The 17187-nt window shown below is 35.1% G+C and overlaps 1 protein-coding gene across 3 annotated transcripts in view; it reads left to right on the top strand.

Annotated features, from left to right (window-relative positions):
- The window catches only part of LOC149779901 (E3 ubiquitin-protein ligase UBR4-like), a 274868-nt gene that overhangs the window by 56939 nt on the left and 200742 nt on the right, over positions 1-17187 (top strand). For all 3 annotated transcript variants that reach the window (XM_089936591.1, XM_089936589.1, XM_089936590.1), the window contains exons 27-34: positions 2034-2115; positions 4213-4291; positions 6561-6651; positions 7761-7882; positions 9465-9571; positions 10592-10687; positions 11399-11517; positions 12819-12895. In XM_089936591.1, coding sequence (XP_089792717.1) covers positions 2034-2115; positions 4213-4291; positions 6561-6651; positions 7761-7882; positions 9465-9571; positions 10592-10687; positions 11399-11517; positions 12819-12895 — 773 coding nt within the window. The remainder of the gene's footprint in view (positions 1-2033; positions 2116-4212; positions 4292-6560; positions 6652-7760; positions 7883-9464; positions 9572-10591; positions 10688-11398; positions 11518-12818; positions 12896-17187) is intronic.

The following is a 17187-nucleotide window of genomic DNA, read 5'->3' as shown; positions in this document are numbered from 1 at the left end:
GTGGAAACATCTTCCAATTTAGACCCTATATTGCTTTCCATTTGTTCAAATGACTGAAAATATCAACAACAATGGGAGTCTCCGGCTAGAATTGTTGAGGTCATCAGTTCTGTGACTAATGACCTAACAGCTTCAGCATATTACATTTAGTGAAACAAGATGCCAGTCTGGCCTAGTGTTTAGAGTGTCAGCCTCAGATGTGGGAGGTCGTGGGTTCGATCCCCGGCTGAGATGTACCAAAGACTTACAAAAATGGTACTAACAGCTGCCTCTCTTGGACCTCAGCATTAAGAGGTTTGTGTTAGGACTGGTTGGCCTTGTGTCAGGATAATGTGACTGGGTGGGACATCATGCTACATGTCTGCACCATGATGCTCCAGTGCTAGACATCACTATAAACTGCCACATTGCAGACATCTTAGCCATATGACTGAATTTTTTTTAAAGCTATGTTAAAAAATCCAAATCACGCACACGCACGTTTGCCTTGGATCTCCATGCTACACCATTCAGGTCACTGTTACCACTGTAGTGTCATTCATTTTTACAGGGTTCAGTTTTGGTTTAAGTCATGAGTAATTAAATGCATGCTATTGCCAAAGTTTAAATATTCATAGGTATTAATGTCATGATTCAACCGCTACAAATGCCAAAAATAAAGAATACAGTTCTTTACTTACACCGTGTTTTTTTCTGAGTGAATGAAAGCTGACACAGCCAACAACACTAAGACAATACTACTTTCTCAAGTACTATGCTAAACAGGTCATGCAAGCCATCATGTAAAATGAAGATGTTACTGGTGTTGACAGTGAACGTTGCAGCCTAATTAATCAAGCCAGTTCACACTGAATGGTTAATTGTGCGCATATGAGTGAGTAATAGATTTGACCTAATTATTAATGGTTTTGAGAAAGCTGGATTTGAAATGTAGCAAGTATTTGTCCATCCATCTGTTATATATTTTGTTTTTGATCAAGAATGCATGTTCTCATGACTTGCAGGAATTATGCCTTTTAATTGACCTCTTGACTATGGAACATGACTCGATTAATGATTGTTGGTTTTCAACCAGATTTTACATGTGGTCTTGGTCTAAGAAGTTCAGAGAGAATTTTCAGTATTACTTATAATTATTTACAACAGTTTTTATCCTTGGTTGTACTCATTTTGTTTTTTACAGCATAACCGTCATTAAAGGAATATTGAATTTGCACCATATTTATCGGGTATATTTATATGGATGAGTTGCATTTCCAGCATTACACTTATTTGTAACATTTTTATGACCCCATCTTGCCTATTGCCCTAGCTTTGGTTTCATAATACAGTTTCCTCTGTTCAAGACCATGCAGAGCAAGTTATAGAGAGTAGGGCCATTTGTGATGCACACATCATTAATATCCCTGTCATTGCTGTCTTTTCTCGTGACTATATATATATATATATATATATATATATATATACCAATACCTTTTTTGGAGAGTAAAGTTACAACTGTAATCTCACCCATCTCTTTGTATTCATGTCATGTACAGCTCATATGGTGTTTTATGGCTGTGTATCAAGATAAGTGGACAAGGGAAACTGAGTGGTTATGTGGTCTTGCAAGAAAAAGTCACTGGTCACAATCATGTCCAGCTCAGCCGATGCTGGTTACTGTGGTATCTTTGGGCAAGATAGTTCACTGCTGTTGTGTAGTGTGTGTTGTGCTGCACATTTGTCATGTAGCTCAGTCATGCTTAATTATAGCATTGTCATAATGGGTTATGGCATTGTATCTATGGTAAGAAACTGTTTGCCAATATGAATATTCCATTTTAGCATAGTGCCTTTTCATAAGATATAATTCCTTTGGAGGGAAATTTTGCAACAATCCAAATATTCTTTTTGAGTGTTGTTTCTTTCCATAAGACATAATTCCTGTGTAGAGAATTTTACACCTTTCTGAATATTCATTTTCAGCATAGTGCCCTTTCATAAGACATTCCTTTGGAGAGAAATTCTGTACCAATGTGAATATTCTATTTCAGCGTAGTGCCTTTTCAACAGACATAATTCCTGTGGAGAGTTACATTGATGCTAGCCTGAAGACTCATATAGGAACCTTGTCAGGTATATGTTCAGATACATATCTTCTGTTTCAGTGACTCATTACATTAAAGCCTGTTGGTATATGTTTAGATACACATCTTCTGTTTCAGTAACTAATTACATTGAAGCTTGTTGGTACATGCTCCTAAGGGAATGCACAGTTTATCACTAATAGACAGGTATCCTTTATTTTTGAAGTGAAATCTCAGACAGTACACATCTTTATTATATATTCTTATTTTTAGCATAAGCTATCAGATAATTTAGAATTGCTTAAGGGAATAAATTTCAAATAGTGAAATAAATACAATCATTTTGTTCTTTACTCAGCTTCATTCATAATTCAGTCTTGATGCAATGGAATATTGGTTGAGTTGAATAGCATCATGAAGTAAAATGGTTAATATCATGATAGTCATCATTATCAACAATGTATACTGCTTGAAAACAACATGTATCTGAAATAATTGTTAAATTATTCCATAGATTAAGCCTGTGACAGAATAGAATTAAATTCTCTCATAGATTAAGCCTGTGACAAAATAGAATTAAATTCTCTCATAGATTAAGCCTGTGACAAAATAGATTTAAATTCTCTCATAGATTAAGCCTGTGACAAAATTACAGTATATAAGAAGTTTATTTAGGAAAAAAGTGCTTACATATATTGTCCTTTGTGAGTATATGTTCCTTATTGACCAGATCGCAAGCAGTTTTGGTTGACATTGTCCATTCATCTCTGATCAATGCTTTGTTAGGGCTTGTATTTAGATCATTTTGCAAGAAACATTTACTTATCGAATTACACAAGTTGGTATTGAGATGTATTGATCTGTGGTTCAGAGAACTATATAATCTAAAGATTGGTGTATGCAGTAAAAAAAAAATTGAATTTACTTTTTTTTTATGGTTTGCCATCCAGACATACCACCATGGGCAGTTTCCTTGTATTCCGGAGTCAGCTTAGTCAGTTTTCACTATCTGTGATAAATGTGAGGACTTTTGTAGAACAAAGAGTTAAACTTTTCCTTTTTTTCTCATTTTTATACACTGACAGACATAACTGTCACTTTTGTGGCATAGGAAATAATCAAAGCATAGGCATAGTTAATAACATAACCTGCTGTATTCAACTGTAACATAACCTGCTGTATTCAACTGTAACATAACCTGCTGTATTCAACTGTAACTTTCAATAACAAAGCCCATTCCTACTACACCAAAATGTCCAGTCTCGTCAGTTTAACTAGAGAGCTGCTTCATCCCAAAACCTATTCAAGATGTAGAGTTTTGCAAAATCCATTTTAATTATAACTAGTCGTTGTACTCGCTAGGAAATGAATCTTGTTTGATGGTCATCTCTTTCTCTTTCTTTTCACCTGTCTAATGATTTGTCATTGTACTTTGGGGTAATTTGTTTTAATTTGATTTTCAACCCTCTTTGTCTTTTCACTTGTTTAAGGATGCAACATTTGATATATGTGCTCACTTTAAAGCAAACTTGTGAAAGGAGTTGAGTAAGAGCTATCTTCATGAGTCTTTTATTCTGCAAGATTTTAAAAAAATAACATTTGTCCAAGAAAACCACAAGATGATAATGTGAAATGACTTTTAAAACTTGACACCTCCATCTGACATCACATTATGATGTGATTTGTGACACCCTGATATGATGATATTCATACATTGTCAAAAATTAGTACAAGTTTATGGGTCTAAATTACATAGTATTTATGTGATTAAGTATTATTTAGCATTGCATTGTAAAAACACAATTTGGGAATTTACCAGATATCTAAGTACAGACACACCATGCTGAAATGGGAGCTGTAGTTGCTTAGTTAATGGAGTATCGGATTCATAATTCAAGGGTTGCGGGTTAAAGACCCACCCAGGTCAGCTACCTCTGTATGTCCTTGGCGTGATATAGCCAGTAGTGTGTTAAAAAGTGCTGTGTAAACCAACAAAAACATAAAGAAAGCAAAATTATAGTTCTGAAAATGATTTATTTGTATTTTGACTATTTTGAAGTTATGAAATATTGAGAATTTACTTTAATTCGTCAATACATAAATATGATTGAAAATAAACCTGACACTATTGTAATTTCCTTTCCAGCTCATGGCCTGTTTACAATCCAGACTTCCATGAAGCAACTGCTAAAGTCTCTGTGTAAATTTGTGTCAGACCTTGTCACGTAAGTGTTTATTGTATTATGTAATGTTTAGACTTCCTGAAGTGAAGGTAAGTCAGGTGCCACATTTGCATGCTGCAGTAGCATCATGGTATTGTCTGTTCATCAGTCCATACTTTTATTAGTTTGACCATCCTTCAGTCCAAATAAGCTTCTTACCAGAATTGTGCAAAAGATCACAGTTCAGTGTAGATGAATAAAATTGGATTGGCAAATTATGCCAATTTGTATTGTCTCCTGATGAATGTCACAAGACTTTTCAAGTATATTCTTTTATGTTAGGTTAAAAATTTATATTACTGTTTCATCTATTTGCAATGAACTGTAATTAGCAGATAGATTCACTAGGATGCATTGAGTATCTTATTTCTACAGGTTTTAAAATATCAAATCCAACTGTGTGTTGATATTTTGGTCTCACTTTCATAGAAAACAGGAGCTGTTAAATTGACCTGTCCATCCAACCCTCCTTTCATTTCACCATCCATCTGTCTGTCTGTCCATCCCACTTTGATTTCCACACAATGACTCCCTTAATTATAGGTTACAGCCACACAAAAATCATTTAAATTTCAACCAGATTTGGTATGTAGCTAGATACTGATAAGAACCTGGCCATGTCAGATTGTAATCTGTGTCATTGTTTAGGAGTGTATTAGAGTCTCAGAGTGTCAGCTCCACTCAATTTATATTCCTTGGTTACTATTGGATTTCAAACAAGTTGTGGTTACTATTGGATTTCAACCTTGGTTACTATTGGATTTCAAACAGATTTTGTTTCCTGCTTGATAATGATGAGATCTTGGCAGAAAATGGCCACCAGCAAGCGATACATGTTAAAGATGAAAGGGAAAATAATCCACTTAAAAGTTGTTAAGAGTCAGAACAGATGAATTGAAAGGAATATTCAGCTTCTTGGGGAAAAAAGAAAGGAGGACAACAGTTATGTTTATTGGACATCTTATGTCGATCTGAGTATGTCTTAAAGCAGGAGATATGATTGCCCTCATCATGTGTGATTGAAAACAAAAATCCAAGAATTATGTCAAGTGGAGAGATAACAAGAAGCCATTGAGCTCCAAAGGGTTTGGAACTGAAGTTTGTGCAACTGTACTGGAGGTAATTAAGGTCTAAGTGTTCTTTACAACATTTTTATCATCACTGCATCAGACTGGAAAATAATTTCCGGTCTTTTTAAATACATATTTTGAATTTCGAACTTTTGAATAGCAGTACATGATGTTTTGTTACACCATAACGAAAACTGGTCATACTTACACAAAAAGTCAACTGCCTTTCTGAGAAGGTCTTGTTAGGGTTGGCATGTCTGCCTAGGCAGAGTTCTGTTGTCGCAATCATTAGTTGAGTTAATAGCCCCAATTGTCAAACACATTCACTTATATTTCTACACAGTAACTACCTCATTTATAATTGAATTCAACCAGATTTTATATGCAGCTTTATTTTCATATGATCTTTGATGACCTCAATTGTCAGCATTCTGCATTGTTATAGCCCTTGTTTGTGAGACTTACCAACAACACAGTAATTAATTATTATAGTATTTCAACCAAATCTTATTAGTAGCTTGGTGATGAAAAGGCCTCGTCTTCCTATAAATTTACTATACCTTGTTTACTATATTACCATTGTCACCTAGCAATGTCAACAAATTATAAACTCTCCTACTAACAACAAAAAGCCGGAGACATTATTTTGTGGAATTTGCTTCTTAGAATTTGTATTCTTTGTGCAGTTTGGTATACTGTGAATTCATTTATTTTTGCAAGTGGTCATTTTGTGAAATATGAAAATTTACATCTTTGTTGGTACATTAATTTGCATATTGTGAATGGGCCATGTTTTCATACTTGGGTCTTTAAATTTATGGTTTATAACAACAATAAAATCCATAAAGGATGACATCCAGGGAAAAATTGTGTTTGCAGTAAGTTATGAATGCAGGTCAGAGTATTCAGAGATGGCACAGGACTATTATGGTACAGTTTGTTAGTCATATAAACTTTACATGCCTTGAAGGACTAATGTTGTTAGCTCTACAGTGCTTTTAACTTTTGGTACCACCATTAAAACAAAATGAATTGTACAAAGAAAAGGTTCATACCCACTACTAGGGAAAAAAAGCTTTTTCAGTCCCCCCGTGTATTTAATTGGAGTGACCTAAATTTTACAACTGTTAATAGAGTGTGAATTGATGGTATCACATGCTTATGATAAGCACTTATTTCTGAGTAATTTGTGTGTGTTTTAGGTGGTGTCCTGACACAGACTGCAGTAAGGAGATGGTGCGAGTCATGTTTCCCATGCTACTGGATGTCTCCACAGAATACTTGACTGAAACTGTGAGTTACCTCTCCCAAATTACCACATACTTTTTACATTACCAAAATCAGTTAATTTTATATTACACTTTAAATATAGCAGATCTTCTGTTCAAGTTCACATTCTGTAAATACACGCAAGTGACAAATCATAACTATTGCGTTGTAGTTTTCACTGATCACTACATACTATTATAAACTGTAAAAGCTCAATCATATGGGGAGTGAGAGATGTGACTTCTGAAGATGAGTGTTTGTTTGAAGGCAGCTCCTTTCTTTATTTTGTCTCACAGGAATTTGAAAAACTGGCTTTCTAAAACAATTAACTGTTTAAAACAAGTGATCTTAAAACAGGTTCATCTGTACTACAATCTCAAGACCAGATCACAATATTCTCCTGTTAATGGTCTTTGCAAAGGCAAATGGATACCAGTTTGGAGAAAACAATCCCAGTCTACAGTTCCTGTTTCATAGAACTAAATAGTTGTGTTATGATAATAAACTCGGAATTAGTCAAAGAGAGATTGTCTCCCTGTTTAATGTTGTTTTGTTATTTGACCTTTGGTGATAAAATTGTCTACTAGTAAATGTCACTTTGTAGGGCAGAGCTTGTATTGTGGCATCCACCTTTTCTGTTTTAGATTTCCATTGGTTTGTCTTCAATTTCATAATATTTCTACAAGACTAGTAATGCCTTGTTTTAGGATGGTATTTCAATGATGTAAGAAAGATGTCAGATTTTATCTTGGTACATGGGTAATAAAGCACATTAAAAATAATGTTACATTTTCTAGTTGTATTCATGTCTCTGACACAAAGATATGACCACCTCTCAGGTAAAGGGATGTAACTCTTTCCATCTCATACCCGTTGTCCTAACTCATGATTAGGTAACATTTTGAAGATGAAGCCAGTTTTGAGAGTAAAATAAGTTTGTTCAATAATACATACCCAATTATAAACACATAAATATCTATCTCGATCTCGATCCATGGGGAGACCATTTAGGTAAGCAAATGATCTTGTAGCACTTTTTGTTCTTAAAACAAGCCAAAAAAACACCAAAAAATTATTACAGTTTGATTATGTTCAAAGAAAAATATATAATTCCTAAAATTGGTATCTTGTAGGTATCTATGTCCTTGGAGAAGTTCCTTGGACCATCAGATGGAGAGGATTTCCTTGAGAAGATGTATATACATGTCCTGACTGTCTGCCACAGTCTGGTTGTTGACTTCTCTGACACAGAAAGGTAAGTTCTGATACCTCCAGTGTTTGTAGCAGGGTCATATTTTGGGAGTTTGTTTGAAGTTTGGTGTGTTTAATGCCATTTTTTGGCACATGAAAGGCACAGCAGCCAGTATATCTGGTGGAGGAAGAACCAGGGAAGAACTACCAACCCACATAAAACTGCTGGCAAGTGTTCTCACATACCCACATTTGCCAAGCCTAAGACTTGAATCCATGTGGACAGTTGTTGTTGTTGTGGGGTTTAACGCCATTCTTCAGCACATGATAGGCTGTACATGGTGGCCAGTATTAATGGTGGAGGAAGAACCTGGGAAAACCCCAGAAAGAATCACTGACCCACGAGAAGCTACTGGCAAGCTTTCTCACATACCCATATTGGCTGAATCCGAGACTCGAACCGGCAAACCATGTGGACAGAGGTGAGATGATAGTGATCTGTAAAGGCAAGCAAATTGAGCCACATAGCCCAATATTTTTTGGTCCTGTGGTCTTGTACACCCATTGCTGATAAGGACATTGGCACAGTTGCATGAAGCTCCATCACATAGACATGAAATTTTACAAGCATATTTGTATTTTGTATTCCTATGTTAGTGAATCATAAGTCATTATAACAATCTTTAAATTTTTATCTTTTGGCCATGACTTACGATGTCATTTTTTCTCTTGAATAAACCTGTAAGTACAATTAAGTGGAAATCACTTGAGTAGATAAATGTAATTTGGTTGTCATATTGGTATGTTTTTGTGAATGACATTTGATTTTTATTTTCATTAAATTTTTATGAATTTAACATTTTGGTCTTCATTGGGAGAACACATTATAGAGTTACAAGTCTAGTTTAAAAGATGGATGTCATATTATCCCTTAACTTAGGAATATAATCTGCATAGGTTTTTTTTTTTATTTTATCAGGGCTTTTTGTCTTGCTTGTCATTGGCCTGGATGACTTAGTACATGTATATTATTCTTTCTTGTCATTGGCCTGGATGACTTAGTACATGTATATTATTCTTTCTTGTCATTGACCTGGATGACTTAGTACATGTATATTATTCTTTCTTGTCATTGGCCTGGATGACTCAGTACATGTATATTGTTTTTTGCATGTCATTGGCCTGGATGACACAGTACATGTCTTTATTATTGTTTATAATTGGCCTGGAGGACTCCGTATATGTAATTGTTAATGCTTATTGTTGGCCTGGATGACTCTGTATATGTCATTTTTCTTGCTTGTCATTGGCCTGGAAGACTCGGTACATGTCTTTTTCTTGCTTGTCATTGACCTGGATGACTCAGTACACATATAATGTTCTTGCTTGTCATTGACCTGGACAACTCAGTACATATCATTGTTCTTGCTTGTCATTGGCCTGTAAGACTCAGTACATGTATATTGTCCTTGCTTGTCATTGGGCTGGAGGACTCAGTACATGACTTTGTTCTTCTTGTCATTATGCTGGAAGACATAGAACATATTTTTGTTCTTGCTTGTCTTTGGCCAGGAAGACTTAGTACATGCCTTTATTCTTTGTTGTTATTGACCTAGAAGACTCAGTATATGTCTTGTTCTTGTCAGTGGCCTAGAAGAGAAGATCCTTCTTGACTGCCTTCAGTTCATGGAGAGTCATATAGAAAAATCTGCAGCCAGAAAGGCCTTTGAAAAGTTCTACACTGAGACAGAGGGTGAGTAACAAGGATAACACCAAAATTTTGTGTATATGAGTTAGAAATTACTGGATGATAAGTCAGAGTAAATAAGAGGACAAGCTTTAAAAGTCTCATATCAGTTCAATTTGTCTGGCTGTCGAATTGTCCTAAAAGTTCTACATTGAAACAAATGATACAACAGAATAATGGCAATTCCATTGAATTAGAAAACTTAATATATTTCCTGAATACTGTATGTTGGGATATATAATATGAGCATTTTAGATCAATTTTTCTTAATTTCAGAAAGATGTGCATGTTTTATACTTTGTAAAACAAATGGAGGGGGGTCAAGTTGATGAAATGAGAAGATCATGGCACTAAAGATGCCCACACACATTACATACACTTGTAAGATGTTGTCAAATGCTGTTATTAAATATATCAGTTATTCACCTCCTGCTGGGTGTTCATAGTACATTAGCACATGTTAAACACAACAAAATACAGTACACAACCTACAACCTCCAAATGTGTGTTAAAACTTCAAGATGCTATGAAACTACTGTATATACCCATCTGAATGGTTTAGAAATTAGCATTTCTTGTTTTGAACTGTTTAGGCCCATATGAACGGTGTAGTAATTATTAAACTGTCACATTTCTTGTAGTCTTGAACTGTACATACCTGTCTGAATCGTTTAGAAGTTTCCAAAATCGGTACATTTCTTATTGTCTTGGACTGTTGTTAGATGATGAGCCCTTGAGTTCTGATAGAATGCATATTAAATGTTGATCCGAATGGTGGTCTTCTCAACATTTACTATATGCACATGTATGATAAACAACATGGAAGATTAAAAGAATCATTATGTAACACTATCCCATACATTGTATTGTATATGTATATTTAATAGTTATACTGTCATTAAAAAATACACATTTCTTGAAGTTTGTTTATTAGGTTTATAAAAGAAGCTCAAGTTGATGCTCAAAACTAGTGTATGTAGAGCTTTACACAAATTAAAGACAGTTTTTACATATATTTATTTCCAGACCTGAACAAGGTATTGCTGTCCTCAGCCAAAGAAAACCTGACACCACAGTTTGCAAGCAAGACTCTGAAGTTTTTCATCAAGCTTTTACAGCTAGGTATGTTTCATGTTATGTTTTACCAAAGAACAGAAAAGTGGCAAGTTTATAACGTCCTAGAAGAGTCAACGAATTTGATAGCATCTCTCTGGTGTGCTAAGTTTTTGCATTGGAATAATTTGTGAAACGTATGATAACAAAAAGTTGAACATTTTTTCTGTGAAAATTGACTTGACATGCTTGCAGTGGTCTCGTAGATTTTCACTAGTAAGGTTACAAATTTAATTCTGGGGTTTACTTGTTTGGTTTCATTTCATTTGGACTCATTTCACACTGTAGCATGCTGGACTTGATGGTAAAGAGACTTAAGTCTAGCAATAGTGTTATGCCCACTGTAGCATTTGCAGACAGGAACTTACAGAGTTTTATGTTGCAGACTTTTCTTACACAACCCCAAAGATCTAGCAGTATTCACAATGAGCATGCACTGTTTGTGATGCAGTTCTTTTTTTTGTGGTTATTGTCAAAAGCATGATTACTTTGGCATACATATGCATATCAGTATGTCCACCTGCCCATACATACATCTACATGATTGTCCACACCCTACATCAACCCAGTGTTAAAGCTTTTTACTTTGTTAATTTTGAACAGGTGTCATATATTAAGAGCTTTCTGCTAATGACACTAAGGCAGATTTAATGTACAATCATCACTGGGAGAGATATAATTGGAATTATTAATTTTTGTATATTCTTGACCACCTTGCAGCTGACAAACATCCAAATGAAAAAGGATACACGGTGTTGTGTAAATCTTTGTCCAAACTGGCTGATGTGGACCAATCCATACTGAAATCCTGGCTCAGCAAAATGATCAGTGTTCCAAAGGTATGTAATGGTCCAACAATTCTTTCAAGATTATATGCGTTTGGTTAATCAGAAATATTTCTTGAAAATATTTCTTCAGAATGATTTTATTTCTTGAGAAGGTAATAGTAAATATAACCATATTATCATATTGTTGTTGAGGTTAATCTGCCCACATCATATTTTTGCCAGTACTTGATACATTTCATAGATCTTGAGACATCATAAATGACATCATAGTCTGATATAATAGTCAAAGGCATGTATATCCCCAGTTCAGTTTTTTTTTTTTACCATTTAATTCTATAATATCAGTCTTTCATCATGTGATAAATAGAATATTACATTTGTTTTCGTTTCAAATTAATGTAGCGCAATTAATGATTTCTTTTTCTAACCCAGGTTCACATAATATAGTAAGGGCTGTTGCAGTAAAACATACTTGGGACACAAGGAAGGCACTTTTAATGCGGGGTACTCACCCATAGATACAATTTAGAACTTTCTTTTCATTTTAATACAAACTCTATGCATTCAAAATACCCTGACATATATGTTTTTTAAAACTGCCTTCCATGTATGTTTAAATTGTAACAGTCCTAATTATTTGACTAATTTCATAATTTAATTTGAAATGTGAACTTGTGCACGACTCTATATTTTTATATTACTGAAAACTGCCACTCCACATATTTTAAAAAGACGTTTAGCTTAAGACTATGAATCTGTAATTAATGTTAGAATAAAACTAGAATCAAGATGGACAGACATAAATGTGTCCCAAGCATCGTAGTGTTTATGATTTTACAGGTTAGTGCTGAAACTACAAAGTAAATTGAGTCAGGTCTTATCATCTGAATGATGCATGCATGGATAATCTCAAATCAAAAGATAACACAAGATCAGAAAAGAATAAAATATTTACACAGATGTGCAGTATTTCAGTTCACATGTAGTTTGAGGATGCACCTCAATGAAGAAACAAACAGTTAAAAAGAATCAAAACATATTTTATACTTAATACACACATTATTTTCATTTCTTCAAGCACTTATCTATTAAATTTTAAAGTTACTCTCTGTACATTGAGCAAGAAACTTTACTTCCCTTTTTACCAGTATGTACATATCATTTGGGAAGTATTGATACAAGGGCACATTTCAGGGGAAGTATTGATACAAGGGCACATTTCATAGGAAGATTGCCTGACTTGGATGGATTGATGCAGTATAAATAGTTTGGATGGAGAGGGATCTGATATTACGGACATGGGAGGGGTGATAGCATCTTGAGTTCATGCAGTGCTTTTTCTTTTTTCTTAGGATGCAGAGGAAGAAGTAGTGAAAGAGAACCGACAGTTACTTCAGACTTTCACCATGCATCTTGTCAAGGAGAAAAGGTATGATACTTTACAGAGACATCTGTGTGTTTTTTTTGTATCGTACTGTATTCCATCTATTTTAGCAGCAATAAATTTCCACCAGTCCAGTACATTTGGCTAATTTGTAATGCATTTTTTTCATGAGAGGGATTTGCATATTCCACATTGAAATATTGTCTTTAACATATATTTTTTTTCTTAAATTTTGTTTCTTCACTAAATTTTTAGTTCTTTGCTGGTGATAATTCTGTATTTTACAACATGAAATGTAAACTATTTCTCTCAATGCATTCAGAACAGGGATGTTGTGATCCAATCCATATGTCTCTATTTCTATGCATACATACATGCAGGTATAAAGTACTTGAACTTTTTCACCACTGTTCTCCTCACAGTTAAATCTAGATACATAAAACTTGTCATTGTCAATCCTATTAGACACAGATTGTGCCAACACTTTTGGAGTTTTGATCTCTTCCCTGTGGCTGATGCTAAGAGGTAGGGTGTAGAGAAACTACAACTTGTAAATAACCTTAATATGACATGTAAAATAATTTGCATGTGTAATCATTCAACAAATTGTAAACATGTTATACTGTGACACCTTGGTATTACCGTACCCTCAGGCTCTAAGAATGTAGCCACTGAGTCATAACATAGAAACTGTTTAGCTCCATACCCAATAAACATATATACACCTACTGGGCACAAATAGACACATTCATGTATGCAACTTACATTAATTCCTATGCATTATCTCTGGGGACATATATATGCAACTTAAATTAATCCCTAGGCATTATCTCTAGGGATATGTATGCAACTTAGAGTATTCCATAGGCATTATCTCTAGGGACATATGTATGCAACTTGCATTAATCCCCAGGCATTATCTCTAGGGACATATGTATGCAACTTACAATAATTCCTAGGCATTATCTCTAGGGACATATGTATGCAAATTACAGTACTCCATAGGCATTATCTATAGGGACATATATATGCAACTTACAATAATTCCTAGGCATTATCTCTAGGGACATATGTATGCAAATTACAGTATTCCATAGGCATTATCTATAGGGACATATATATGCAACTTACAATAATTCCTAGGCATTATCTCTAGGGACATATGTATGCAAATTACAGTATTCCATAGGCATTATCTCTAGGGACATATGTATGCAACTTACAATAATTCCTAGGCATTATCTCTAGGGACATGTATGCTAATTACATTAATCCTTAGGCATTGTATGCAACTTAACATTAATCCCTAGGCATTATCTATAGGGACATATGTTTGCAAATTACATTAATCCCTAGGCATTATCTCTAGAGACATGTATGTTAATTACATTAATCCTTAGGCATTATCTCTAGGGACATATGTATGCAACTTACATTAATCCCTAGGCATTGTCTATAGGGACATATGTTTGCAACTTACAGTAATCCCTAGTCACATTTTGAAATTACTGAGATCCCCACTTGGAAACCATATCAATATAATTACTTGGCATGAAGAGAAAAAAAATATATACATGCAACTGACATCAACTCTTCGTTTCTTCTCTACCCAAAGAAACTGATCCCTTGTGGGTCATAAATTGGATACTGTTAACATACTTGAAACTGAAAGTGGCCTAAGTTTCCATCCTCATCCCCACCCACAGGGTGGTTTGGACCTAACTTTAGGGTCTCAGCCTGGAAACTACTAAGCTCAGCATCCTGTTACCATGTAAATACTAAGTGAAAGCAAAAAAGTCACATTCTCCTACCCAACTGGATTTTGCTGCCCCCTGTGGTTGTGCTTACCAACAGGGACTTAAGGCTGGAGGTTGAATTAGAGACATGCAGTAATATGTTCTTGCAAACACAGACATTTGGTTGAAAATGAAACCAGCATTAGCAGTACTTTTGCTTTAGGTGGATAGTTGCATTTTAGGCTGTGTTTTGTTTATTTACACACAGGTGTTTCTCCCTTGAATACATTTCCTGATCACATTAACATTAGGAATGTAAGCCTGCTACTCTGTGAATCCAGCCCTACAAAAAGATGAAAGTGTTTTTTCTATTGATAGTGTATAGAAAAGAGCAGTAACTCATGCCCATTACCTCCCCTTGCCACAGCTAGTTTTGCCAGTTTTAAAGCTTCAGTTCCATTCAATAACATCAAACAAAACACCTCCTAATACTGGATTTTTTGGGAATAATTTTCATTTCCTAAACATGTGGTAGATATTTATTAAATTTTGTGAATATTTAGTGAAGTTTTTAACTTTCTTTGATGTGGTATAGTTTTGACCAAATGGTACAACTCAACTATCAGTGATGCATGTTCGTTGTTCCAAGATTTTTTTTTCAGACACAAGCCCAGGACTGTTGACTTAAAAAAAATAATCACAAGCCTGTGCTCATATTCCACTTGCCCTGACTCAAATTCAGTATGCCCAAAGGTGCCCATTCTGTTTTTCTTTTTTACTTTTTGTTTGTTGAACAAGGTGGCAGTTGCTGAAATTGATATATGAAAAGGAATAAACAAGGTCATATTACAGATCTCAACATATTTCATGCAAAGCAATGTTTTCCTCCAGGTCCTGATGTCAACCATTGTCTAAGGTCCTCCTTACACATTGGATCGATAGTGCTGATGCTCAGTTCATGGCAGATTTTTAATCTAACACTCAGAAGCCATCATGGACCACCTTTGATCCCCTTATTATAACACCTCTAAAAAAATCCCACATTTTGCTTAAACTCTTAAGATTACAACAGTAAGTTAATCAGTTAACAGCTAGTTGTGTACACATGATAGCCTTAATTGGATTACTCAGCCACACATCATTGTACCAGTCACAAAGACTGATGTAACAGTTTCAGTCCCCTAGAGACTGGTTCTCACTAGTTTCTGTAGTGCATGGATTGAATGTTTCTTTTTTCCATTTTTATAAATATAAAATGATATGTGTGACTGACAGCCTTGAAAGAGCTATTTTTGTCCTGCCACCAGTACATATGTTAAAATCAGTGAGCACTAATTATAGGTAATCCAGTCCTACTGTTTCCCATTCATAGGTCACAAGCTTTGCTTTGTACACAAAGTTTACAACTTTCTCTAGGTAAGAGGCATACATAGGAATGAATATGAATAATTTTCTGGTCTATCAACAAGCTGAAAAAAATTCACAGTTCATTAACATGATCAAAGTTTTCTCGGGCAAATTAGATTTTTTTTCTTTAGCAATTCACTGTTTTTCACACAATGCCTATTGGTTGCTCACCCAATTAGTAGCAGGTGTTTTAGCAACTTGTTAACATGTTGCATCTTTAATTTATACCTTTTTGTTGTGTTTTATTCTGTTTCATTGAAACCTATCAATGAAATCTAATAAATGCAACAAGTTTAAGGCTAAGAAAGACATGCATAAATCGTGCCTTCCATTTACAAAATATACTTCCTCAGTACAACGCAGTATATGCACCATATATGAGAGCATGGACTACAGTTTTCAAAAGTTTGACCAAAGCAAAGAAAGAGGGTGATGACAACACAAATTTTAAATTCCTACAAGTAATTATGATACAATGTTGCCAGACATTGATACAGTTAGTGGCAATGGGGACCAAGGGAACTGCCTCTTGACATCAACCCTGAAATCATAAACACCATTCAGTAATGACTTGTCTCCTCAAACTTGAGCGGTGGTGCCAACAGTTTGTCTGACCTGTGCTTGCTGATTTGCAGTTTCTTTGTTGGTGCTGCCTTTTTCAGATAAGCGTACTAAGCCAACACATTCCCAGCAGATTCAGTGTCATGGCCAATAGTCTCTTCATCCATCGAATTCTCATCAGATTTGTAAGCTTTTAGGTGATCGCTGTTAGTCCTTGTTGCAACAAATAGCACCACTTTTGTCTTGCCCTCTTGGGACCCAGAAGCTTGGGCCATGGATGCACTCACCTATAGTTCAGAAGGGGATATGGGGATTTGCCTCCTTTCCCGAGTCTTAGTACAGAAAATAAGGGGTCAGTATTGCAAGATAAATCTGATAGCCCCTCTCAGATGGGACAAGTCCTGGATCAGCGATATACTTGAGTGATAGACCTACAGAAGAAGATTATAGGCAAACTGAATCTTAACAAACAACCAAGTGTTCCATCTCTACTCAGACTGCCTTCTCCATCATGCCAGCCTTCTGTCATGACTGCATTGCAGGAGAGAATGAATTTAGACCTTTGATTGTGGAGAGAATGTCAAGAACAAGAATTCCCTCTACACTGAAGGCTTGTGTAGGAAAGTGCATACT

The sequence above is a fragment of the Sinohyriopsis cumingii genome, chromosome 16 (assembly GCF_028554795.1).
Source record: "Sinohyriopsis cumingii isolate HCF-2022 chromosome 16, ASM2855479v2, whole genome shotgun sequence".
In the NCBI taxonomy this organism is placed as follows: domain Eukaryota; kingdom Metazoa; phylum Mollusca; class Bivalvia; order Unionida; family Unionidae; genus Sinohyriopsis; species Sinohyriopsis cumingii.
The sequence above is the reverse complement of the archived record's forward strand: the minus strand, read 5'-3'. Positions and strand labels throughout refer to the sequence as shown.